The following is a 23,600-nucleotide window of genomic DNA, read 5'->3' as shown; positions in this document are numbered from 1 at the left end:
TTATCGAAATCTGCTGAGGCAGCGACGATTGATCCAATAATGGCGATACCGCATTGTGCCAAGCTGATTCCGTGCAATTGCTGTTACGGTTTTGTTACTTACGAACAGTTCACTTGGGGTCTCAAGCTATGCACTCCCATAGGTATATGAGAATTGTAACTGGAGTCGTGAACAGGAACGCTTGGCTTCCATTGTAGAAGTTCCTTCACTCATCCACCTTAATGAATGTGCATGACGATTTAATAGTACGATGTATAGGAGGTATACAACTATCGTTGGTTACTGAGGCTACTTGCATGGTTCCAAGGATGCTTGCATGGCTCGAGCATTCCGCATACTTCCTCGAACAGGGGTCCCTGGTCTTTCAGTCTCATGAGCTGATGAGAAAGCCATGCATGCCACCATGCGCCGTAACAGAAGGCAGCCGCCTCTGTTACCATTTTGGCAGAGATGCAGCGACGCCGTCTGAGGACTAGATTTAATCCTTGTCCTCCTGCATATAACACCATTAAGCCGGAGTACCGAGCGCGGGGTACAAAGAAAGTACTTTTCGAGACTGACTTGGCTGTTGGACCAGCCCTTGAGCATCGTTGAAAACGGTCCTGCAAACATAGACTCCATATTCTAGGGCTCTTGGGCGTGTGATCACTGATGTAGTAGTCAATCGTTGAGCTTCGTCGAATTCAACTGTTTCCCAATGACGGAATCGTCCGCGGACGAACAGACTACAAACACCCAACAATACCCCAGCCAACGTGGAGGTGGACACTTCGGTATGATCTCTCCAATGAAGTACACCAGAATGCATTGCCTAACTCGCACAGTATGAGAACGACTCATCTTATGGAGATGAACTGTATGCGATATGACACCTTGGAGCAACAGATCCCAAAACATACTGCTCACATGTTTTCGACGTATAGATCATCGTACAGCGCGTCGCTGACCTTCTCCGTGCTCGAATACGGCCACGAGAACGGCCGTCGTTACCACAAATACCGTAATGGATGTAGGAGCTCACCACTACTTGCGTGACTATCCAAAATCCGTAAACTGTCACTTTCCAGCATATCTGCTTCCCAACGAGGAATCAGAAAACGACCGCCTGGGCATGTTGCACGAGCTTTGTCTCCAGGTGTTGCATCGGAGACTCTACCTGGCTCCAATCACGAAGCCGCAGAAGGCGATTGACCTGGCGACTGGATCAAGTATTTGGGCCATTGACTTTGGTAAGCTTGCTTGCGGGGTTTGGCTGGTGTAGCATACGGCTGCTGACGCATCATAGCGGACCAGCACCCCCAGGCTGAGGTAAAGAATCGCTAGTACAGTAGTCTCAAATTGACGGACTGCTGAAACCGAATCTGTTTGCCCTAGGTGATCTGCTGTGACCCGATTCAGCCGACTCTGTTAGTCTGACCTAAGGATTCTTTGTGAGGTCGCTCGACTGACGGGCATTGCCAGAGTCCGTCCGAATGTGAAGTTTCTGGTGGGCAACATTGAGTCGGAATGGGCATACGAAAACAGCCCATTTGACTTATCCACGCGCGATCCCTGATCGAGACGATCAGGGACTTTGGGAAACTGATCAAGCAGTGCTATTGGTATGTCGTCGACATGTTTTCCCTGTTTCTTTCTCGACACCTAACGGGAAACAGATCTGTCAAGCCAGGCGGCTGGGTTGAATTCCAGGACTGGGATGACTACCCGAACTCAGAAGACGACAGTCTCAATGACACCTGGCTCCAACGATACTATGACGAAGTATACGGTGCGTTCGAAGAGGCCGGCTACGAGGTCCGTCCTGGTGTCAGGCTGGAGCAGTGGTTCAAGGATGCCGGCTTTGTAAACATTCATGCGGAAAAGCTTGTCGTTCCCTATGGCGTCTGGTCGAAGGACCGTCATCTTGTCAGCTTCTCTTGACCTCAAACAGTAATCATATAGCGCTGACCTCCTCCGTACAGAAGAAGCTCGGCGCCTGGAACCAGTCCCAGGCTGAAGCGAACGGCTACGAGGGCACAGCACTGGCCGCTCTGACGCGGCGCTAGCAGTGGACGAAGGATGAAGTCACAGTTCCTGCTAGCAAAGCCCGTGCCGACGGCCGGAGACACGACATCCACATGATGTTCAACTTGTGTCGTCGTAGCTTTCAGAAACTACTCGTTGATTACACTAACCAGAACGACGGCCGCAGCTATGTCGTCTACGGCCAGCGTCCCGAGAACTGGCCAAGGTTGCCGGAATGGGAAATAGAATACTCCCAGTTACTCCGTATAGGTTCACGTATAGGAAACTTCCGGTTCCGCTCGTGTCGAGCTTTTCTCTGTAGATTCGGATGAAAATCTACTCCGTACCCACCTACAATTGGAAACCGAGAGACGAAAGACGGGTACGAGTAGGCTCCTTTCTAGTAAAAGTATTCAGAGTCTGCGAGCTCCAATGCCGATCATATTTAAATGCCGTGAGCCGAAGTGGTCCGAATGTCCAGGAGAATTCATTTCGAAAGGTACTGCACAGGGGTACTCCGTGCAAAATCTCTCTTCCGGCATAGGATCAACTCAAACCGTACGAGTACATGGTTAGGGCTTTTTCCGACTTCCGAGAACGAGGACGGAGTAGAGCCGATCAACCAACATTGCTGAAACGCGCTTGAACAAAAGATACCTCACCCGATTGTGCTGCGACGTAACTCCCTCGGCTACATCCCGAGTACAAATTACTTGGCAAATTGATCCTATGTAACGGCATCCTGTAGGATCCTGTCTCGAATCCCGTGCCATGTGCTTCAGGAGATGGTACCTCCGTGTGCCGTAGAAAGATCAATAGACCTACGAGTATGTACTCATCCAGCACTCATACTGAAGTACGAATTCGCTGTCGGCAGTCGGCAATCCTCTTCCTGGATCCAGACGTCCGATAAAAATCCCGAAGTCCGTCAGACCCAGAGCCCCCTGATGTGGTCTACTCGTTCTCGTAATCTCGCCTACCTGAATCAGCGCTGATGGGAAATGAACTAATAAGCGCTATGCGAGTAATTAACCTCCAAGTCTTGTCGCAGCGGTTGGCTGGAGGTTGATTACGTTGCCCACAATCCAAGAGTTTCAGGATTCGACGCTAGGTTTGAGCAGGTTAAGATCGACCGCTAAACCCGCAATTTGGAGCCTTCATTCGCGAAACGGTGTCTCGGCATGCAGTCTTTACCCGTCCGGTGGATCTGGTCCTTGCCCTAACACAATCTCAGGAACCTCAATTCACTGCAAGATCCAGCAGATCATATGGAAGTTATTTGTTGGTCAACCCTATTCTGAACGAACCCTTGGATCTCTTTCTTATGCGATGGAGACTCCCAAGACTTGGATAGCGCGGGTCAAGCAAATCAGCCGAGGCATGTGTCCATGTATTGTTCCAATATTGTTCGAAAAAGGGTTCATCAATGTCGCAGCTGGAACGGGGCCGACCATTGTTTGAAGCTAATCTTAGATGGATTCACAGATGCCCCAGTTCTGGGGTACAAAACTAGGGTTACTTCAATTGTTATTTACTCCTTCACTTCTACATCTTGTCCAACATCTTCACTCGCTCTCTCTATTTTGCACATTTACTCACCTCCAGACTATCCTTTGATCAATAGTTAATCTCATCCTGTGTCGCGGAGCTGGTCTCTTCATCATTACCTGTTCAGAGCGGGACTCTGTAAAGACTTCGACAAAGGACACCGTGCTACGCTCTTGACAGAAAAAGGGTGTCCAAGTTGCATCTGAGCAGCTCATTTCGAAGTCCATACCTGAATATACCGGCCACTGTCACTCATTGAACAGCTGAATTCCCACTCCGCTTTATTCGCGACCGCTCCTTTGAACCATGAAAGCTCCAGCTTCCTTCTTACTTACACTCTTTTTACTCGTCTCCGCTGTATGGGGTGCGGCACTCCCCAAGAAAAGAGGATCGTTCCAAATCAAGGGTGTTACTGGGAGCCGCGGACATCAGGATCCTCTGGCTGCGCTGAGATATGCGTATCGGAAGTTTGGCATCCATGCGCCGGACAACGTTACCGCGGCTGCCGAAGGCCTTGGGTTGTCCACTAATTCGGCCTTCAAACTCGGAATAGTTAACAAGCACGCCAAGGGAAGGAAGACGGGCAACGGAAATACCGGAAACACGGCGGGTACCGGTGCTACTGTGAATGATACTGGTGCTGATGATGGGTCCGAGGAAGGTGAGGTCCCTGCGGAGTCCATTGATGACCGGTTCTTTCTGTCGCCCGTGAGGGTTGGAAGCCAGACTTTGATGCTGAACCTTGACACGGGCTCGTCTGACTTGTAAGGGCATCTGATATCATAAATTGAGTGTTCAATTGCTAAGCGATGAAAATAGCTGGGTGTTTAGCACGGGTCTGCCCGCGGAACTCCGCGCTGGCCACGAAGCATATGATCCGAACCGCTCGCAGACCTTTGAGCCCCTAGAGGGCAGCACCTTCAGCATCACCTACGGCGACGGCTCTGCCGCCGAGGGCGTTGTCGGATTCGAGACTGTCGACTTTGGCGGCTCCACAGTCGATCGCCAGGCCATTGGTCTGGCTACCGACGTGTCCGGTCTCCTGACGCAGGATGTCCTCTCCGATGGCCTGGTCGGTCTGGCATTCAGCTCGCTCAACACCATCCAGCCCGTCCCGCAAAAGACCTTCTTCGAGAACCTCCTGCCGGACCTCGACGAGCCAGTGATGACCGTGCTCCTCAAGAGCGAAGCGGAGGGCGGCGTTGGCAGCTACGAGTTTGGTCGCATCGACCCCACCAAGTTCACGGGTAACCTGATCGAGGTCCCTGTCGACAATTCGCGCGGACACTGGGAGATCGACACCCCGTCCTTCAAGGTTGGCAGCCGGGACGCCCGGGCACAGCAGATCCAGATCACGCCCACCGCAATTGTCGACACGGGTACGACGCTGATGCTGGCTAGCCCCGAGCTCGTGCAGAGTTACTACCGCGCCGTCGATGGAGCTCAGGTTTTGTCTGGCGACGGCAGTGTCGCGTTCCCGTGCGATGCAGAGTTGCCCCCGTTGTTCGTTCAGGTTGGCCGGGGCCCGAACCACTATGTGGAAATTCCGAGTGAGGCGATGAACTTTGGGCCGGTTGGCACTGATCCGACGACCGGTCAGACACGTACGTTTCTTTGAACCGTTATTATTGTTCGTTGGGTATGAGACTGACTTGAGAGTAGTGTGCTTCGGTGGTCTGCAGTCGAATCAGGGCTTCGAGTTGCAAATCTATGGTGGCGTTTTCCTCCGGAATCTGTTCGCGGTGTTCAACCATGAGAAGCCATCCATCAGCCTGGCTCCGCAGGCCTGAATTTTTGTTCATCTTCTGTCCAGCTTCATGCATTATAAACTTGATTGTTTCAAGTACAGTACAACTTTCATAATACATGGCAAATAGAAACAGTTGTTTCCTAATGCCCGAGTATTAATAATTATGATTAACTCCACACAAGTAACTCGTACTGTACGCGCCATAGTACTCCATACTCCACGAGCAATAATATGAAATCGACCAACACCGTTCCTGGCCAACAAGCAAACTTCAATCGGTCATGCGACCTCGATGGATTTCGAATCGGGTATCGTCGTGTATCATCGACTCGTACAGAATGAATCAACTGAAATGGTCGAAGGTTTGGTCGGGGGCGGCGAAATTTCCAACTCGCGAATGAAAATCGTTTCGGCCGGATGAATTATCCCAGCATCACAGCCGTAAGTGCCGTGCAGGTCAATCCCAAGCCCATTCCGATCCACGGCGCCTGGCCCAGGGATCCTTGACTTCGTGCATTGAGGACACCGGTCCGGGTATTCGTCGTAGTCGTCGTCGTCGTCACATCAGAAGAATCTCCTTCTTGTTGCTGTTGATTCGATTTTCGCTCAAGAATTCGACGTCGTGCGCGTAATCTCGATGCAACTGCCGGCATCGATGGATAGTCGCCCACAGCTCCCCGAGCTCCACCGAGCTCTGACGAATTGACGGCCCCCGCGGCGATGCTCCCAACAATGAACAGCATCCATGCCAGCAGGATGAGGAAGAACCCAGGAGTCCGCCCTAACCGCATGTCGTCGACGTGTTTTTGGATGATTTCTGAATTCGATGATAACTAATCACCGCGGGCTGACGTATATGCTCCGTACTGCCACGCGCATCCGACACACGGAAAGCCCCCTCACAAGCTCGCACTTGACAAGACGGCGCCTTTCCCAGCCGAAATGGCTCGAATGGCTCCACTCGACAGGATCAAAGGCGAGAGATGGGACTGTCCTGCAGCTCTTCCTCCATGGACGAAAAAGCAAGGGAAAAGAGGACACTGGGGACGTTGGGAGGAGGTTCTTTTTTCTCTCACTCTCCTTCTGTTGGCCCGTGTCTCTACGGGGGGACTTTTTAGTTCCTTTTGGGAAAGTTGCACGGACAAGGGAGCTCTGAGGCGTCCATTGGCCAATCAGAATCGACTCAATTATCGGGCCAATCACGCAAGGTCCGGTGTTGGCCGAATTGGGTAAGTGGGACAGAAAGGGTACTATGGTGGGGCCCGGCGTGTCCGGACTTCTCAACTCTGGTTCGCTCCTTGCTCTGTCAAAGCTTTGGCCCTAGGGCTGCGGGGGTCACGTGATTCTCAGGGACCGAGAGATTCATTTGCCAAAATTCTGGAATGCAGGGGGCCAGACTGATCAATGAACTTTAACCTACGGGCGACAGCAGGAGCATGGACCATGAGCAACTGAGCTAGACTGATTTGAACACCGGGGGACGAGTCCGTTTTTTAATTAACCTACTACAACAGCTTTGACCAGTCTGGCTGGGCCACAAACTTGCCACTGAGTTGTCCCATTGCCCAAATCCGTCGATCGTTCCCTTCCTGTCCCTCACCGTCCTCCACTGCCGACGACGGTGACACCACGACTGCTTCTTGAAGGAAATCCACGTCTGTGCCGCGGTTCAGCTCAAAGCTGATCCCGCCCCAGTCCATCGTTACTCTCCCGGATGCGTGCACGTGGAGACGTCCGACACGGCCCGCTGGGATCTGGGCCCCCTGGGTGGCCGTCATCAACTTTGGTGCTGGGGGCAGGCCCGTCCCATCGACCATGACCACATCCTCCTCTTTCCCTTCTGTGGTATCTTCCTGCTTCACCCGCGGCATGTCGGGCCGAGCGCTGGATTGTGTTGTCGCGGCCTGCCCTCCTGATGTATCATCCGCCGTAGTCGTAACTGTTCCCGGAACAGCCAGGTTGGGCGTCAGCGGAGGAAATTGGATCAAGAATAGTTGGCCCGCCAGTTTGTCTTTGCTTGCTTCTTCCTCTTCCTTTGCTGCCGCTGCCTCGGGATCCTTCTTTTCTTCTTCCTCCCCTGCGGCTGTTGGTCTGAGTCCATCGACATGGTCTGATTCCTCAGCCACAAGGAGATTCTTCATCGTTTCTCGGTCTTGTACAAATCGATCGTATTCTTCAATCTCCTCCTTGGTCCGTAGCCGACTGCGAGGATCTTCCGCCTTTGGCTGTTCTTTCTGCTCCTGAACTTTCTTCTCCATCTTTGTCTGTTCTCGTACTTTGGTCGGCGGTGGCGGAAGACCGCCTAAATCTCCGAGCTCGTCCGCTGGAGGAACGTCCGCCATGGAAACATCCTCCTCCGTAGGCTCCTCTTTGATCCGTGGCTTCTCCTCTTCCTCCTCCGCCGGGACAAAGAGCTCATTATCAGCGCCGCCTTCTTTTTCCTGCGCCTGACGTCGTAGTTCTGCCGCTGCGCTTGAGCTTGCTTCTGTACTGACGCTAATCACTCGCTCCTCGTGCTCATGTCGCTCCACTCGAATCGGCCGTAGTCCACGATTCCGCGGTCGCGCTGCGGCCTTCCCTTTGCCTTTCGCATCTGTTGCCAAGTCCTCCTCCTCGTCGTCATCTAGTGCGATGTTATCGATACTAACGCGAATAGCCGAATCGCTTTCATCCGAGGAATAATCCACACTAGGTTGACCCGGCCCTTCACTAGGCACTGTCGTAACCGAGCGCGAGCGCACGATACTATGCCGCGACGCCGGTGAATCTCTACTCCGACCGCCACCATCGAAACGGCCGCCGCCGAAGCCGCCGCGACCCCCTCGTTTCGGCATCCCGCCACGGCCGATACCCGCACCCAAAGGACCCGCCGCACTGCCGGAATAGCCACCACGACCTCGAAACGCACCACCGCCGCGATGTTGTTGTTGCATCTGTCCCATCCGCGCGCGCTGGATCGCCGCTGCTTCCGCCATTCGCTCCCGGTTACGCTCCGCCTCTAGCTTCTCCATTGCTTCTCGCTCCTCCTTCGTACGTCGCACCGCGGCGCGCGGCGCGAACTTGAGCGCCGGCGCTTTTGGCTGTCCATTTTCATCTCGTGGTGGTCCTCCTGCTCCTCCGACCGGTGGTGTCCGCGGGGTGATGCTGCCGCCGGGTGTTCGTCGGTTTAGGGACTGCAGCCGCTGAACGGGTGGCCGTGATGTGGATGATGCTGTTGTTGAGGCATCCCCGCTGGTGGATGTGCCACCTGCTTCGGACGCGGGTGGCCGTGACGAGGGGTGAGACTCTTTGGGTGGCATGTGGGTGGGCTCGATCGCGGTGGTACTATGTCGGCACCATGAAGGGACGGAAGATGTGAGGTCAATTGACTATCCGTGACTTAAAACGAATGATTTTATTTCCAAAGAAAAGAGTAAATCACTGCGAATGTAAGCAGCTCCAGTACCTCATGTACCTACTCCTCTGACTCTTGACGGAAAAAAAGAAGCGATTGGAGCAAACCTTATCCGCTTATCAGTGATCAACGCTAGTACTAATCCGGTTAGTTTCCAGTTTGCGATAAGCATAATTACTCTATTAGGTAATTAACATGTAATTCAACTGATCACTAGGTCCTTCATCCTTCCGAGTGTTCCAGCTCGCAGGTAAGAATGTTTCACATGTAGATCAATAGGAATGACTTGAGGATCAAGTTGAAGGCAATTATGTATTCAGTACAATGATATATCAGGATCAGTGAATAACTGTATGACATTCTGTCACATACGACTAGAGCGGAATATATTTCCTTCTCTGCACCCTCCCATAATGACCATCCACGGTGCCCGGTAGGTTCCAACGGGACAGACCCGGTAGAGTCGAGCGGCGAGGTCAGAGAGGAGAAAACTCAGCCACCGTGTGCGTCCCAATCTGTCCACTCAACAAGCCATCCAGATCCCATTGGTAGTTAAAGAGCGGATAAAGGATATCAACACGCTCGCGTACTCAAGAAAAAAGAATGAAGTCGTTACAAGAACAGTGGTAATAGAGCAACTCAGAAGATCAAATGTGGAATGATGAACAACGGAATGGAAGACCACCTACCAAGTTAAGTGACACCTTGGTAGTTGGTAACTTCCTCTTGGGCCAACGGTAGAGAGGGTCACCGTTTGCGCTTCCTGCTCTTGTCCGCCGTTGTCGCCAACAGCGCGGATGATGTGGCCTGTGAAGAGCCAGCCTCGGCGGCAGCGGCGGCAGCAGCAGCAACGGCCGCCTCGGCCGCCTTCTTGACGGTCACACCCATGTGACGGCCGTACCGACCCTTTCGCCCGTTGCCTTCGTCCTCGCTGATGCAGCCCTCCCGGCCGATTCCGGCATCGCGGCAACGCCCGCAGGGACGCTGACGGTCGCATCCTTTCTTGCTCTTGCGGCAACGCTGGCATCGAGGTTTGGTTGATAGGTCTTCCTCTTCCGGTGGTAGCGGATTGGCCGTCGTGCAGGAGTTCTTGCGTGACGCTCCAGGGCCCTGCAATGAGGCTGTCACGGAACTCTTTGTGGTGGCAGTCTTGGGTTTGCGAGGAGCAGACACGCGGCTTCGCTTTGTCACTCTGGCTGAGCCAGCAGACTTGGCCATTGAACGACCCCGCCCGGCCTTGCCCTTTCTGCCCCCTGGGACTCCTTGCGAGTCTACATCGTCGTCATCTTCGTTCTTGATGTCCGACTGGATGTAGTCTTGGTCCCGCTCGTCGTCGCTGGGCGCAGCGCTGTCGTAGCTCAGATGCTTATACGTGCGCTTGCCGTGAAACAAGGGGCTCGCGTCGACTCGTTGGCGTGACCGGCGAGGATACTCGTCGCCTTCCTCATTCTCGCTGAACTCGCCGTCGCTCGTGGCACCGGTCGATGAAGCATCGGCAGCACCGCTGAACGCATCATCGAGCGTCGAGGTCGAGTTGCGCCCGTGAGAAAAGTTTGAAGCGTCTCCCAGCCGGATGAGCTGCATCGCAACGTCCTCGTCGGAGATGCAGCTGGCGATGGTGGGATCTGGGGTGGGCAGAACGCCCGGCACAGATGGCCGGCCGCCGGAGTTCGGATACGAGCCCTGGGTAGAACGACGGCCACCTTGCTCGCCAAAGATGGGTGTCGAGTAGACAGAGGACCCTTTTTGATTATACCCTTGATCGCTGTATCCGTAGCTCTGAGGAGAAGGCAGTGGTGGTCGGTTGCCAAACGGTCGCTGAGAGGGCCGAGCAAATGGTGAAGCGTCTTCTTGACCAGTGGAGCGCCGTTGGGGAGAGATGGAAGATGTCGACGTCGTCAATGGGACCTGCGGAGGAGCGAATAGGGGCAATTCCTGGAAAAGACGGCAATGTTAGACGAGATTGGGTTTACGGGGAATGATTGCTACTTACCGAGCTCTCGAACTTGGGCCGCTTGCGACGGTTTTCCTGGACAATATTGTCGGTGCTGATATCCGAGCTGGCGAACTGCTCGCTCCGAGCCTTGCGGGAGCCAGTGACGGAGCCATTTCCGTCTTCGCTGTCACTGTTTGTTCCTACGATATCGTCCAGGAAGCTACCGCGGCCCCTGCTACCAGGCTTCGAGCCCCCCTTGGTCTGCGATGCGCTGCGGCGACCACGACCAGATGGCGAAGCACTAGGCTTGCGGGAGCGCGACCCGGGCCGACTCGGCGGACGATAATCACGGCCCTGGCTAGAATGGGGCAATGGCTGGAAAGGCTCTCCAAGAGTCGGCCGCTTGCGGGTCTCAACAGGACCCTGGCCGTAATAGCCGTGTTCGTAGCCATTACCATAGACCTGTGCAGGGATGACCCGCACATAAACGGTCATGTTGTTTCGCAGATTCTCGTACCTTGCAATGAGGGTTGTCCCATTTTCATCCTCGAAGCTGACGCCGCTTGCGACGCCGTCGTAGATGCCGTAGAAATTCTTGACCGTCGTCACGATCGAGTCCGTGGTGTCATGCGGGAAAATCTGTACTCGCATGGGGATTCTGGCTCGAACTTTGGAGTTTTGGTCCAAGAGAAGTTCGAAAGCGACGTTCTTTGGAGGCGCATTGCTGGGTGATGGCTGCTGCGCACACCAATCCGAACCATCGCGAGTGTTGTCCGGCGGGGTGGCCAGCCCCTCGGCCGTTACTGATCGTTTCTGCTCTACACTCTGCATCATGAGATGCGTGTAGACGTGGAGTTGTATGCTGGGGTTGGGCGCCAGCCGGCGCCTATCGGTGGGTTGGGCGACGTGGTGTCCCGAAGATCGAGCCTTCGGCCGTGTTCTCTCCCACCGCTGTCGAGACGGAAGTGTCGCAATCTCGAGGGAAAAAAAAATTACTCTGTAGGGCGGCTGAGTCGGAAGGATGGGTTTTTGGAGGTTTCGAGCGTGGAGGGGTGGGAATTGAGGAGCGGTGCACCGACCAGCCCGGGCGACGGGGGGAAGTCTGCGAAAACTACAGTCACCGTCAGCACCGTAGTTTTCCATCAAATGTCACTAGAAATCCAAACTGGCTCTTGCGATGCAGAGCGATATGATCAGAATAGGTACTTTGGGTTGGGAGAGCTGTGCGGATGGACAGACACCGTCTGGGCAGAAGACCGGAATCAACCCACCTAGTCGAAGGTGAATTCGAAGCGGCAGGCGGTTCGCTCGAAAATCGACGACCGGATGCAATGGCCGATTCTGCGGGTGATACGTTGGAGAGGCAGATGGCGTGCGCTCGCCCTGGAAGAGTCGGAGACAGCCCATGTTAGCATCCGCCGTCTGACTAGGATTGGGCAGGCCGGGTCGCTGGCAGTGAGAAGCCGACGGGGAGGATGGGGGCCACGAGGGGGCAAGTCAATGAGCAGAATACTTACCAAAGCCGTTGATGGACGGCGATGCGAAGCAGATTGATGGAAAATGGGGAGGAATCGGTGAGTGTGAGGCGGTTGGGAGAGGAAGAAGAGAGATGGACTGCGGTGGGTGCGAGTTTCACCTGAAGCGAAAAACGGCCCAGGCCAGCGACAACCTCAACCGCCCGCAGCAGCGCTCACAACGGCTTTGAACCCCGATGATGATTAATTCATGGCAATTTGGATCTGTAGAATTCTGGAAAATGGTCTTTTTTACAATGCGACAACTACTATGTTGCTAGATGATCGAACACATTGCATCTCTACTTCATGCGATAGATTCGTGATGAACGAGTTCGCAGGACGATGAACTCCATGCGCACGATATTGGCCCATGGAACAAAGGCAGGGGAAATGGTATTTTGGCAGATTCAGTCTTTATTTTCACTGATTGCCTTGCCATGACTTTGATGGTGGTTGCCAGACCTGGATCCCCCACCAGACCCTGTCCCCGATGCGCCGAATGCCGGAAACAGAGTGGAAGACCTTCGCAATGAAAGAAAGCCAAAATCTCTGAATACGACCGAACCAAGATCTCCTTCTCTTCATGCGCAGTACTTCCATGGACCAGCCCGCTGCCACGAGTGCCCGGTTTCTGACTTGCGCCGGGGGGGTTCTCCCGGCCCTGCGCTACGACAGCACATCAATCTTCATACACGAATCATCGTCTATTTCGGCGGTACGCATCCAACGCCAGCCGTGATAGGCGCAAATATGGACTTAGGCTTGGTACCTGGACCCAATGTTGTATTGTACTTGCGGCAGCGCAGAGAAGTGCGGGTGCGGGTGCGATGTGAGGGACGAAGCCCGTTTCAATCATGTCAGTCGGAATAGACCAGCGATACAGTGACGGTTCTACAGTCAGGTGTGTTCAATAGATTAAAGGCTGTTAAAGCGCTACCTGTACTCTTCTACTGGGCGGTTCGCTTTGCGGGGGAGCAGAATGAGGCGCATGATTCAGCTCGTGTTTTTGCCCGGACAATTGTTCAGACCCCTCTCTGTTGATGTACGACATGACTAAAGTGATTAAAGCCCAGCGATTCAGACGTACGTAGCTTCGTTTCATCGTTACGATCCTCCAAACGGCATCCCCAGGGTCCTCTGCCCGCGAACATCTGCGGCAGCTTGAACGGCCGTTATCCGAATCGCAAGCCAAAAATCTCACCGCAGACCATCAAAGAACCGTTCAATCTACCGAAGCGACCGTGGTCAGATGACAGACGACAATTTCTAAGCGACGCCATGAGGTAGAAGGGCCATTTTGCTTAGTCGCCATGCGACGAACCAGGATGAGACAGCGAATGATGTGGCCAAGCGCCATTCGGACTGACAACCGCAGAAGAGCAAACCTTCCGGGTCAGGGATCCTCACTTGGTGGGGATGGGATTGGCACGAAAATCCGCAATGAAAAATCGATCGAAAATCTGTACAAAAATTATCTCCCCCAAGAAATGCAAAGAATCGCTGAAGCCGACAAGCCAACTGGAAGTGGATCGTTCTTTTTTCGACACCGCTGGTTCCGGCCGGCGATCCGCCCACTCTTTGGGCCCTTGGGCACCGCGCAGGACGGTAGATCAGTCGCCCACGGATGCCAGACGGCAGAAAAAGTTTCCTTCTTGCCCAGTAGACATTCTCAGCCGCCGATGACAGTCGACAAACGGCCGCTGTCATGCCCGCGTGGCTGTCCGCCGCCATGACCTTGCGGCTACAGTTGGCCTGCAGTGGGTCGACCATTGCCCGGAACTCCGTGGAAATTGATCACGTGAACACGCGCCTCGGTCGAGACGGGCCGGCCCGCAAGACGCGTGCTAGGCTGGCTGGAGTAGTTTGGCCCTCCGCGGGAATAGTTTCCGGGGCGCATAAAAATCGATGGCTGGATTAGAGTCGCGCGGTAAAGACAAATATCAGGATCGGACAGAAATTCATAACCAAGCGCTGTGCTGGTGGTGACAAACTTGAAGGCTCTTTTTGATTGTCCGAGGAAGACGCGACGGATGATGTCATCGACCGGCCGCAGAGATCCCGATCCTTGCAAACAAAGCAAACAAACAATTAGATTATGTCAGCAGAATTCACGGGCCGAGAAGAACCCGAAATTTTGAGTTACTATTCCGAAGTTAGATTAGCGTTGTTGACACGGGCAACGAGAGTGTGCCAAGCTTTGGAGACAAACGTTGCAAACCACCTCCTTGGCGACACGGAAGGAGCCATGCTCCATTCACTGACGCGGTAGGGAAGCCTGTTGATTGGCCAGAGCCGCCATGGGGAAGTTGATGAAAACCAAAACAGAGTCAACAAACACTGGTTTTGTACCGTGTCCACAACAACGACACCGGCAACAGAACCACAGCAACACATTTCTCAGTCTCAACAGCATAATATTGTCATCGACTCCTTCATCTGATCGTGCAACTGCCTTACCACATGTTGACTCGTTGACCGTACTTGGATTCAGGCAACAACCCGGGCGCGCCAGAGTCCGCTCTACATTCTCAATTGCACCTACGCTGCAGCAGCAGCATTCTCAAGACTGAGTTAACAGCGAACTTGAGCCCGACTCAGGAAGCAATTCGTCAGGATGGATGCAAGGGTACGTTTTCAACTTTCTGTCTTCCAGCACCACCTGCCTTAACGTTACGGCAACTCCCTCGTCGTCGTGACCGTCAAAGGCACCGCATTCCTTACAGCAGATACATGAAGTGTGGCTGCCGAAGACGATGCTGACTTTTTATGCCACAGCCTCAGCGAATTCGCGTCCGCGCTGACGAAAATGCCCCGCCTGTCGGCGTGCTGCCGGCCAAGACCATCCATCAACGCAACAAGTCAACGCCTGCCCTCTCGGCCCTGGCACAGAATGGGGGCATCCGGAACAATGCGAAGCGGACCGCCTTTGGGGACGTCAGCAACACCGCCAACCACCCCGTTCGCGCCAGCAAGGATGACGGCCATGTCCCAGGCAAGAATATCCCTCTGGCGAAGAACCGGGCAAACCCGCAGGAGAAAAAGGGCCTAGTCCTTTCGCAGCCGGCTCAGCGACCGGCCTCGGTGATCGGGATGAGAAGCACCACAAACGAGAGCGGTTTGCAGAAGACGGACGTTTCCACCCATGGCACGACAAACGTTCGCAAATTACCCGTCAAGAAAACCAATGCTGTCTTCAAGGACCCCCTGCCGTCCGTCGCTGAGAATGCACCAATATCATCCCGGCCCACGGCACCGTCCGCGGCTGACAATGGCGTCTCGAAGCCCGAAGAACGACGCACGTCGTCGTCTGATGCGAAAACGAAGACGGAGCCGTCTGCTCCAGCTGTGTCCAAGCCGAATCAGACCCGCGAACAGCGCGCAGTTCCGGACGCAGAGAAAGAGAACAAGGGTGAGGAAAGGAAAGTCCTTCCCGGTTCGTACCCCGCTCCTTCCTCGGACACCGTCATTCTCGACGAGGAAGAAGAGAGCGACTCGGGAAAGTATGCCTCTGTCAAGCCACGCGACTCTCTCGAGCTGGCCCATGCCCGCTCCGACCATGAGGAGGAATACTGGGATGAGGAAGATGACGAGGATGAGGATGAGGAAGACGATGGATACACCACACTCCGGTCTATCCGGTCGCGCGGTGATAATACAACGGGCGGTGCCACCACCGTCCTCTTCCCCAAGTACAACCAAAAAGTCAAACGCGAACTCGCCCGGGCAAAGAAGATAGTGGAATCCTTGCGTGCCAAGGGGGAGATCGACGACGATTTGTGGGATCCGTGCATGGTGGCCGAATATAGTGACGAGATCTTTGAGCACTTGAGGGCTACGGAGGTAAGATGTTCCATTCACTCAGATGTCGGACTCGATGCTAACCCTCTGACAGCTCAGGATGCTTCCCAATGCGCATTACATGGACAACCAGGCCGAAATCCAGTGGTCTATGCGGTCTGTGCTCATGGATTGGCTGGTCCAGGTGCACAATCGCTTCTCCCTCCTCCCTGAGACTCTGTTCCTGTGCGTCAATTGCATCGACAGATTCTTGTCGTGCAAGATTGTCTCGCTGGGTAAGCTGCAGCTGGTCGGGGCCACTGCGATTTTCATCGCGGCCAAGTATGAGGAGATCAACTGCCCATCCATCCAAGAAATTGTGTATATGGTGGATGGAGGCTACACTGTAGAGGAGATCCTCAAGGCGGAGCGCTTCATGCTGAGCATGCTGGGGTTCGAGCTGGGATGGCCTGGCCCGATGAGCTTCCTGCGCCGGATAAGCAAGGCGGACGACTACGACGACGAGACGCGCACGCTGGCTAAGTACTTCTTGGAAGTAACCATCATGGACGAGCGCTTTGTCAGCAGCCCGCCGAGCTTCACCGCCGCGGGAGCTCACTGTCTTGCTCGGTTGATGCTGCGCAAGGGTGACTGGGTAAGTAGCAGTCTGCTGGTGAAATCGTCATTCACAACCTGGTATCTGTTCTGACCGTGTGTGCAGTCGGTTGCCCATGTCTATTATTCCAATTACACCTACTCGCAACTGTACCCTCTGATGAGCGTCATGCTTGAATGCTGCGAGAACCCCGTAAAGCACCATAGTGCCATCTACGAGAAATACGCAGATCGCCGTTTCAAGCGGGCGTCTCTTTTTGCTGAAGCGGAAATCCAGAAGGGATTCCGTCTTCCACGTCCATAACTCTGCGTTGTCCTCACTGTTTTCATTTTCCTTAATTCTTTCTCGTTCTGGGGACTGGTAGACGGTGTTATGGGTTTTGCTGGAGTTCTGGTTCTGCGTTCGGACATGGGTTAGGTTTTGAGGTCGGTCTTGTCGGATTACTGTTCTTTTATCCTTCTCGTCGGTGTCGGCATTTCTGTTTGATGGGCATTATGATGCTTGACATGATCGCGACTGTTCATACCCATTCCGCTCGTTTCATTTCCTTTGTCTTTTATCTGTTGCATGTCAGAGTCAAGGCTACCAAAGCTTGCTAAACGACTCGTCTTGCTGGTCATTTCCTATGTTGCCTGCTGCTTGCCTCTTGTCCTGCTTTGATAAGCTTTCTGGAGCCAACATAGGTTGTCTATGAATTCGGTTTCTATCATCAAACCCATCTATCTATCGTATAGTCATCATAACTCGTGGCTGTCATTGGTCCAAACCATTCAACTCAACCAACCTCTTGACAATTCCTAACACCTTTTCCTCCTCATCCTTGTCAAGCGCAGATCCCGATTCCGACGATACCGAGGAGGCAAAGGCATCAATCCTCCGAGCCAAAATCTCATCAATCATCATCCTCAATCGCGACACCAACACGCCGATCCGCGCCCAGCCACGGACCCGTAGCCATCCATCGACCAGCAGGCCCTGCCCCGTGGTTGTATCGAGAGTAATTCTTCCCGCAAAGAGAAGGAGGGAGAAGACATTGAACGCTACCAGCTGGTTAGCCTCGCAATGCTGTGGGAAGGGGGAGGGGAAAAGGACGTACGGGTCAATTCGCGAATAAATACTTTGCTACTCGCCATCTTAGTGAAATACGCCATGTACGCAGTTCCCGAAGGGTAGTTTTGCGCGCTGAACAGGGTCGAGCTCGGGTGTAAGAAGACCCGCCCGGTATCTTGGGTGAAGTATTTGATCGTTCGCGCATCTGGGTCCAGCTCGAGGGAGCCGGTAATGGAGGATGCGAATTTCTTGTCTGGGAAGGAAATTTGCGCGATCTGCGGGGTGAACGCGCCAGCGATCAAGCCACGGAGGAGAGCAGGGGAGTTACCGTTGCGGTCGAGGGGGTGGGTGGTAGCAGAGGAGGAAGATAAAGGAGTGGGTGGTGTGTAGGAAATTGGGATGATGCCCAGGTCTTTGAGCGAGGATAGGAATTGGGCCTTGTTACTGGCGATTTCCCGCAATGTCGTGTGGGAGAGGAAGTGCGTGCTGCACCATGCTTGTGTCTGGCGGTATGCTTGGGTTCGGACGAGCTCCGACCACTGCTGGTACGCGGCTAGATCAGTAAGGAGATCCCCGTCGTTGTTGCCGTGGGAGAAGGACGCCCGTGCGGCCGACGCTTCCTCGCGCTTATCTCGTGGGGACACGAACGGGCTCTTGACGCTCAAGATCGCTGCGATCGTGACGCATGCATCAAGGCACCCGAAGATGCTCCCGTAGACCATCAGTTTGGCCAACCGCAGGTCCGCCGGGATCAGTGAGAGGTATCGTCCCAGGCCAGTGAGCTTGCCGCTGTCCAGCGCGCCGATCCGGTGGAGTGTTTCCAGTGCGCCTTCGACGGCGGTCGCGTCTGGAGGCGTGATGGTTTTGGACAGGAATGCGGCGGCGTCTTCGATGCCTTGCATACCGAGCACGGTCAAGCAGAGTTGCTCAAGTGGCACACGCCGCATCTCAGGTTCTGGTCGCGGCGGCATGTTGTTTGTTTCTGCCGCGCGCGTGAACAATTTGTAGCATGTTCCTGCGCGGACACGACCGGCACGTCCGCGCCGCTGCTTGCAGGCTGCCTGCGATGCCCAGACCTCCTGCAGCCGCACGATGTTGTTTTGGGGGTCATAGCTGGTTTCTTTAACTCTCCCGCTGTCAATGACTGCAACAATGTCCTCGATGGTGATGGACGTTTCAGCAACGTTCGTCGCCGCGATCACCTTGCGTTTTCCCTTTGGTGGAGGATAAAAGACCCGCTTTTGTTCAGCTGGTTGTAGGGATGCGTGCAACGGTAGCGCGTGCACGTTAGGCTGGCTGCGCAAAGCTGCCAGACATCTGTCGATCTCCATCGTCCCGGGCAAGAAGATAAGGATACCGCCGGGCTGGCTGCCGAGTTGCGAGTCAATGTACGTCACAGTCGCGGCGATGAGGTCGTAGTTAATTCCAATGCCCACGCTGAGGACTGCTTTGCCGATGGAATCCGACTTGATATCGATACTTCCGTCGTCCGTCGCTTCGAGTTGCGATTGATTGAAACCCGTCAAACGCACAATGTCATCAAGATAGTAATCTTCGACAGGAAACGTTCGTCCTGGAATTGTCACCCGGCCCACCTTGTCCGGGCCGCCGAAGTATTCGGTGAAGATGTCGGCGTCGAGAGTCGCACTCATCAAGATGACTTTGAGATCCTTGCGAGTAGCGAGGATGTCCCGAAGCAGCGCAAGGAGAAAGTCTGTGTCCAGGCTCCGCTCGTGCACTTCGTCGACCACGACATGCGTGATGTCGGCCAGCGAGGACGCCATGTCGCCTGTCTGTATCCGGCGGAGCAGTACTCCAGTCGTCATGAATGTGATCTTGGTCGTTCCAGGCTTGACCTTGGAGTCTCCTCGGATCACATACCCGACTTCGTCGCCAACGGCGCAGCATCTTTCCTCGCTGACGCGATCGGCCAAACCAAGCGCAGAGATCCTGCGCGGCTGTGTGCAGACGATATTTGCCACGGCTCCGAGGCCGCGCTTGATCATGTCATCCAGCACAAATTGCACCGACTGCGTACTCTTGCCACTGCCGGTCTCGCCCGAAATAATTGTTACTTGGTGAGTGTTGACGGCTTTGATGATGGCATCCTGGGTGGCCCAGGCTGGCAAGTTCTGCCGTTTCTGGATCATTTCTTTTTGCGAGGGTGTGTTTTGCTTCGCCTCCCATGCTTCGCGAATTGACACGCTTAATCCCGACCCAGGCTGTTTGTCGGCCGCAAGACGTTTCCGCCCGGGCAGGACCGGGATTTGTAAATTCGATTCAAGTTTCCGTTCGACTGCAGCAATCGATGAAATATCACGCAGCTTGCCCGGATGCTCAATGATGTCCGGAAGATTGGCTTCCAACCAGTCCACAAGACTGAAAACCATGGGTTGTCCGAGCAGATTCTCTTCTGCATGCTGAACTGCCCGTCTCACTGCGCTGAGTCGGAGGTATGCCGGTAGTCCTTTGGATATGATCGAGATCACTGGCGGTGCGGACGGATAGCCTTGTGCAGGTCTTTGGAACCGGAAGGTGACCGATTCGTTTATTCCAGTTATTTCTGCCTTGATTTCACATATTGATCGGGATGATCGTTTATAACGGTCTCCATAGATTGCTTCAAGCGTAGGATGCTCCTCCTCCCAGGCATCGTCCGTCGAGTTGGCATGAGCCACGACCTGAGGCTGAGACCCATGCAAGAGAGTGTGTTGAAGTGCTTCCGCAGCTGCTTCTTCGTCGCCGGCATGGCTATCCAGGATCTGGCCGCAAAGATCCGTTGGGTAACCGGCAGCGGCTAGTCTTTTGATTTTGCCCTCTCGCGCCAGGTCGCCGCTTACGAGCGTGACTCCGGCAGAGTATCCCTCTGGAAGACACCAACGAGGCAGGTCATCCTCGGGAACATAAATCAGCAGCCATTCGAGCGCCTCCTCACGGTCCTTGCATTCCGCGACAGCTTCTTCGACGTGGCTTCTACGGAATCCAAGCCGCGTGAGATCTTCAACGATTTCCCTGCGCTTGTCTTCAGGTACTTGCACCCCGTATGGATTCCAGATTGTATGCCGCTGCAGAAGCTCCTCGAGAGCCCGGCGCATCTTCGCGCCAAGGTCGATCTTGGGCGCCTGCGCCCAGCCCTTCCCTTGTGGTTTGGTGCCATGTGCTCCCAAGCCCAGACCAATATTATCTTGACTTGCTTGAGCCTGTTTCTCTTTCTCGGCTTTCTTCTTCTCGCGCTCCGCAACGGCTTTGTCGTGTTCCTGCTTTGCTTGAAACGGATCGGCTTCGTACAACCACCCCTTGCCTTCCTTGACGGCGGCTGCTTTCATCTCGGCGAAATCTTCTTTCCACAGTTTCCTGTAGTTTGGGGGCAGCATCGTGTGGAGATTCCGCATGTTGCACACCCGGAACAACGCATACGTTGCGGCAAAGTGACGTGCTTCGAGAGCTGTGGACTGGACGGCGAGATGTCTGTGTGTCGATGGGACATGCATCGGCGGCAGAGTGACGGTTTCCCGCGTCTTTGGATCAATTTTGCGTAGGATAACTGCCGACACGAATCCATTCGAGACTTTGTCCTGTTGCGGGAGGGCTATCAGTATTTGATCCATTAATTCCTGTCAATGGTTGCTAAGTACACACCATCGTATACTCTGGTTTCTCCCATTTCTGCTTCTGACAATGCTCTGACAGCAAGTTCACTGGCAGCTTCCCCGTCCATGATGCCCCTCCAATGACCTGCTTGACGGTCGGCTTCTTCGCCTCGCCCTCATTTTGATTTTGCGCTGGACTGCTGCTCCGCGCTCGTTCCGCAGCAGCTTTTGCCTGCTTCGTCCCAGGTTTCGGGGCGCCGCCCTTTGCTTTTGGGCCCATCTTCCGCGGCGCTCGGTTCTGGCGCTCACAAATCAAACACTACACGCCAGAATGGCCTTCCGAGCGAGTTGTGCCGGCTTTAGGGCTGTCCCGTACAGATCGGCGACGCGATCGTCTGGCCTAAGAGATGTAGTACGCTAGACCAAGTTAGGTAAATAAGTTAGGTAAATAGATTTCTGAAGACTCTTGGCTTATGTAAGTGCCTGGGAGCCTCTCCGCTTACGGCAAGCATATGTCGTTCCCTGATCAGTCTCACAATGTCTGACTCGACAGTTAAAACAATGGCGGACCACTCGGGCTCGGATGCTGGCGATGCGGAAATAGATGAGCAGGTTGAAATTGCAGCCCCTAAACCTGCGTCCAAGACGACCGGCAAACGGGATGCATGTAATTACCACACTCCAGAGACTGAGATCGATACCTCTGGCTAACAGAAAGGCAGTCGCAAAACTCATGTCTCTGAAGCCCAAGCAGGCCAAGACTATTCATCGGTTCCCTTACACGAAGAGTGGAAAGCCCCGTGATGCTCTAGGCGAATACATCACGCGTCCGGAGTCGTTTCCTCCATCGGTTGTCATCTACCATAATGACGATTTCGTAGCTATCCATGACAAATACCCCAAATCCTCCCTTCATCTTTTGCTCCTGCCGCGCGATCCAACGCGGTCCTTCCAGCATCCTTTCGATGCCTTTGAAGACCAAGAATTCCTTGCGAAAGTCCGTGCGGAAGTCTCCAAGCTGCATGCCCTCGCTGCCAACGAACTCCGCCGCAGACATGGCAAGGTCTCTGAACAAGAGCGTGCGCGACAAGAAGCAATGGACCGCATCGATCCGGACTCGGTAGAGACGGGGGAGGAGACCCTCCCGCCCGGACGAGATTGGGCAAAGGAGATCATGTGCGGCGTGCATGCCCATCCGTCCATGAACCATCTCCATATCCATGTGATATCTGTTGACCGGCACAGTCCTGCCATGAAACATCGGAAGCATTACAATAGTTTCGCGACACCATTCTTTGTTGGAATCAACGACTTCCCACTTGCACCGGACGATCCCAGACGGCATCCAGGCCGAGAAGGCTATCTCAAGAGAGATCTTGTGTGCTGGAGATGTGGGAAGAATTTCAAGAATCATTTTCAGGAGCTCAAAAAACACCTAGCAGCTGAATATGAGGAATGGAGACGTTTGTAGTTTCATCTTACGTTTGTACTGTTATACCGAGTTCGATTGCACTAAAACTTGGCTTGTCCATGTAAGTGCCCTTGTTCACTGGCGAGCACATGCCGCTGACTGCCCCATGTCCGGCTCGACAGTCAACTGACGGCACACCGCTCGAGTTCGGTCATCGGCGGTGCAAAATTAGACGAGCGGGTTGAAGTTGTCTCCTCTAGAACCACGGCGGCGGCGACTGGAAAACTGGGTGCATCTCCTTCGTGTACACAGGCTCCATTGCAAAATCGAATCGACAAAACCGACTGACAAGCATGCGGTTGCACAACTCGCGTCTCCCAAGCATGATCAATACGAAGCTATTCATTCAACTCGTTACGGGTGTAGCATAGTGGTGAATCGTAACGCTCTGGGCAAATACATCGAGAAGCCCGGTCCCTACCCGGATCCTTCGTCCAGTTCCTGTTCTTGCCTCGGGACGGAGCGCGGTTCTTCCAGCATCCTTTGAACGCCTTTGATGATTTGAGAATTTTTGCCAAAGTTCGCGCAGAGGCCTCCAAACTCCATGCTCTCGCTGCCGATGAACTACGTTGCAAACATCGCAAGGTTTCAAATCAAAGGGGTGCGCGACAGAGGGCCAAGAACTCAGCAGACGGGGAGACAGACATCCTCTCGCTCGGGCGGGATTGGGCAAAGGACATCATGTGCGGTGTACCACGCTCATCCATCCATATATCATCTCCATATCCGTGTGATTTCGGCGAATGAGTACAGCCACCATATGCGTCATCTGAAAGCGTTACAACGGTTTTGCGACACCTTTTTTTTTGTAGAAATGGACGATGGCCCCCTCCAACAGACGATTCCAGACGGCATCAGGATCTAGGGGATTACCTCGAGAGTGATCTCGTGTGTTGGCGGTGTGAGAAGAATTTCGGATGTCAGTTTTGGGAGGTCAAGAAGCAAAC

The 23,600-nt window shown here is 54.1% G+C and overlaps 9 protein-coding genes across 9 annotated transcripts; 4 read left to right on the top strand and 5 right to left on the bottom strand.

Annotated features, from left to right (window-relative positions):
- Window positions 1-906: 906 nt before the first annotated feature.
- On the top strand, window positions 907-2,045 carry VTN49DRAFT_918 (uncharacterized protein; the record flags this gene model as incomplete). The annotated part of the gene is made up of 7 exons (XM_069416592.1): window positions 907-1,009; window positions 1,068-1,229; window positions 1,286-1,308; window positions 1,375-1,406; window positions 1,462-1,500; window positions 1,569-1,905; window positions 1,962-2,045. 7 exons carry the CDS (start codon window positions 907-909, stop codon window positions 2,043-2,045), a joined length of 780 nt encoding a protein of 259 aa, XP_069269958.1.
- A 1,813-nt stretch (window positions 2,046-3,858) lies between these two features.
- On the top strand, window positions 3,859-5,342 carry VTN49DRAFT_917 (uncharacterized protein; the record flags this gene model as incomplete). Its single annotated transcript, XM_069416591.1, has 3 exons — window positions 3,859-4,316; window positions 4,372-5,156; window positions 5,215-5,342. 3 exons carry the CDS (start codon window positions 3,859-3,861, stop codon window positions 5,340-5,342), a joined length of 1,371 nt encoding a protein of 456 aa, XP_069269957.1.
- Window positions 5,343-5,724: 382 nt separating this feature from the next.
- Window positions 5,725-6,093, bottom strand: VTN49DRAFT_916 (uncharacterized protein; the record flags this gene model as incomplete). The annotated part of the gene is made up of 1 exon (XM_069416590.1): window positions 5,725-6,093. The coding sequence occupies one exon, from the start codon at window positions 6,091-6,093 to the stop codon at window positions 5,725-5,727; it is 369 nt and encodes a 122-aa protein (XP_069269956.1).
- Window positions 6,094-6,807: 714 nt separating this feature from the next.
- On the bottom strand, window positions 6,808-8,601 carry VTN49DRAFT_915 (uncharacterized protein; the record flags this gene model as incomplete). Its single annotated transcript, XM_069416589.1, has 1 exon — window positions 6,808-8,601. One exon carries the CDS (start codon window positions 8,599-8,601, stop codon window positions 6,808-6,810), a length of 1,794 nt encoding a protein of 597 aa, XP_069269955.1.
- Window positions 8,602-9,443: 842 nt separating this feature from the next.
- VTN49DRAFT_914 (uncharacterized protein) lies at window positions 9,444-11,463 on the bottom strand (the record flags this gene model as incomplete). Its single annotated transcript, XM_069416588.1, has 2 exons — window positions 9,444-10,631; window positions 10,690-11,463. 2 exons carry the CDS (start codon window positions 11,461-11,463, stop codon window positions 9,444-9,446), a joined length of 1,962 nt encoding a protein of 653 aa, XP_069269954.1.
- A 161-nt stretch (window positions 11,464-11,624) lies between these two features.
- On the bottom strand, window positions 11,625-12,039 carry VTN49DRAFT_913 (uncharacterized protein; the record flags this gene model as incomplete). The annotated part of the gene is made up of 2 exons (XM_069416587.1): window positions 11,625-11,743; window positions 11,904-12,039. The coding sequence occupies 2 exons, from the start codon at window positions 12,037-12,039 to the stop codon at window positions 11,625-11,627; spliced, it is 255 nt and encodes an 84-aa protein (XP_069269953.1).
- Window positions 12,040-14,763: 2,724 nt separating this feature from the next.
- VTN49DRAFT_912 (uncharacterized protein) lies at window positions 14,764-16,845 on the top strand (the record flags this gene model as incomplete). The annotated part of the gene is made up of 4 exons (XM_069416586.1): window positions 14,764-14,775; window positions 14,925-15,989; window positions 16,042-16,581; window positions 16,648-16,845. The coding sequence occupies 4 exons, from the start codon at window positions 14,764-14,766 to the stop codon at window positions 16,843-16,845; spliced, it is 1,815 nt and encodes a 604-aa protein (XP_069269952.1).
- A 450-nt stretch (window positions 16,846-17,295) lies between these two features.
- Window positions 17,296-21,462, bottom strand: VTN49DRAFT_911 (uncharacterized protein; the record flags this gene model as incomplete). The annotated part of the gene is made up of 3 exons (XM_069416585.1): window positions 17,296-17,582; window positions 17,639-21,167; window positions 21,232-21,462. The coding sequence occupies 3 exons, from the start codon at window positions 21,460-21,462 to the stop codon at window positions 17,296-17,298; spliced, it is 4,047 nt and encodes a 1,348-aa protein (XP_069269951.1).
- A 257-nt stretch (window positions 21,463-21,719) lies between these two features.
- On the top strand, window positions 21,720-22,653 carry VTN49DRAFT_910 (uncharacterized protein; the record flags this gene model as incomplete). The annotated part of the gene is made up of 2 exons (XM_069416584.1): window positions 21,720-21,849; window positions 21,905-22,653. 2 exons carry the CDS (start codon window positions 21,720-21,722, stop codon window positions 22,651-22,653), a joined length of 879 nt encoding a protein of 292 aa, XP_069269950.1.
- Window positions 22,654-23,600: the final 947 nt, after the last annotated feature.

This window comes from Thermomyces lanuginosus (assembly GCF_041956635.1).
Source record: "Thermomyces lanuginosus strain ATCC 200065 unplaced genomic scaffold VTN49scaffold_22, whole genome shotgun sequence".
NCBI lineage: Eukaryota > Fungi > Ascomycota > Eurotiomycetes > Eurotiales > Trichocomaceae > Thermomyces > Thermomyces lanuginosus.
Note: the sequence above shows the minus strand (reverse complement) of the source record. Positions and strands in the feature narration are given on the sequence as shown.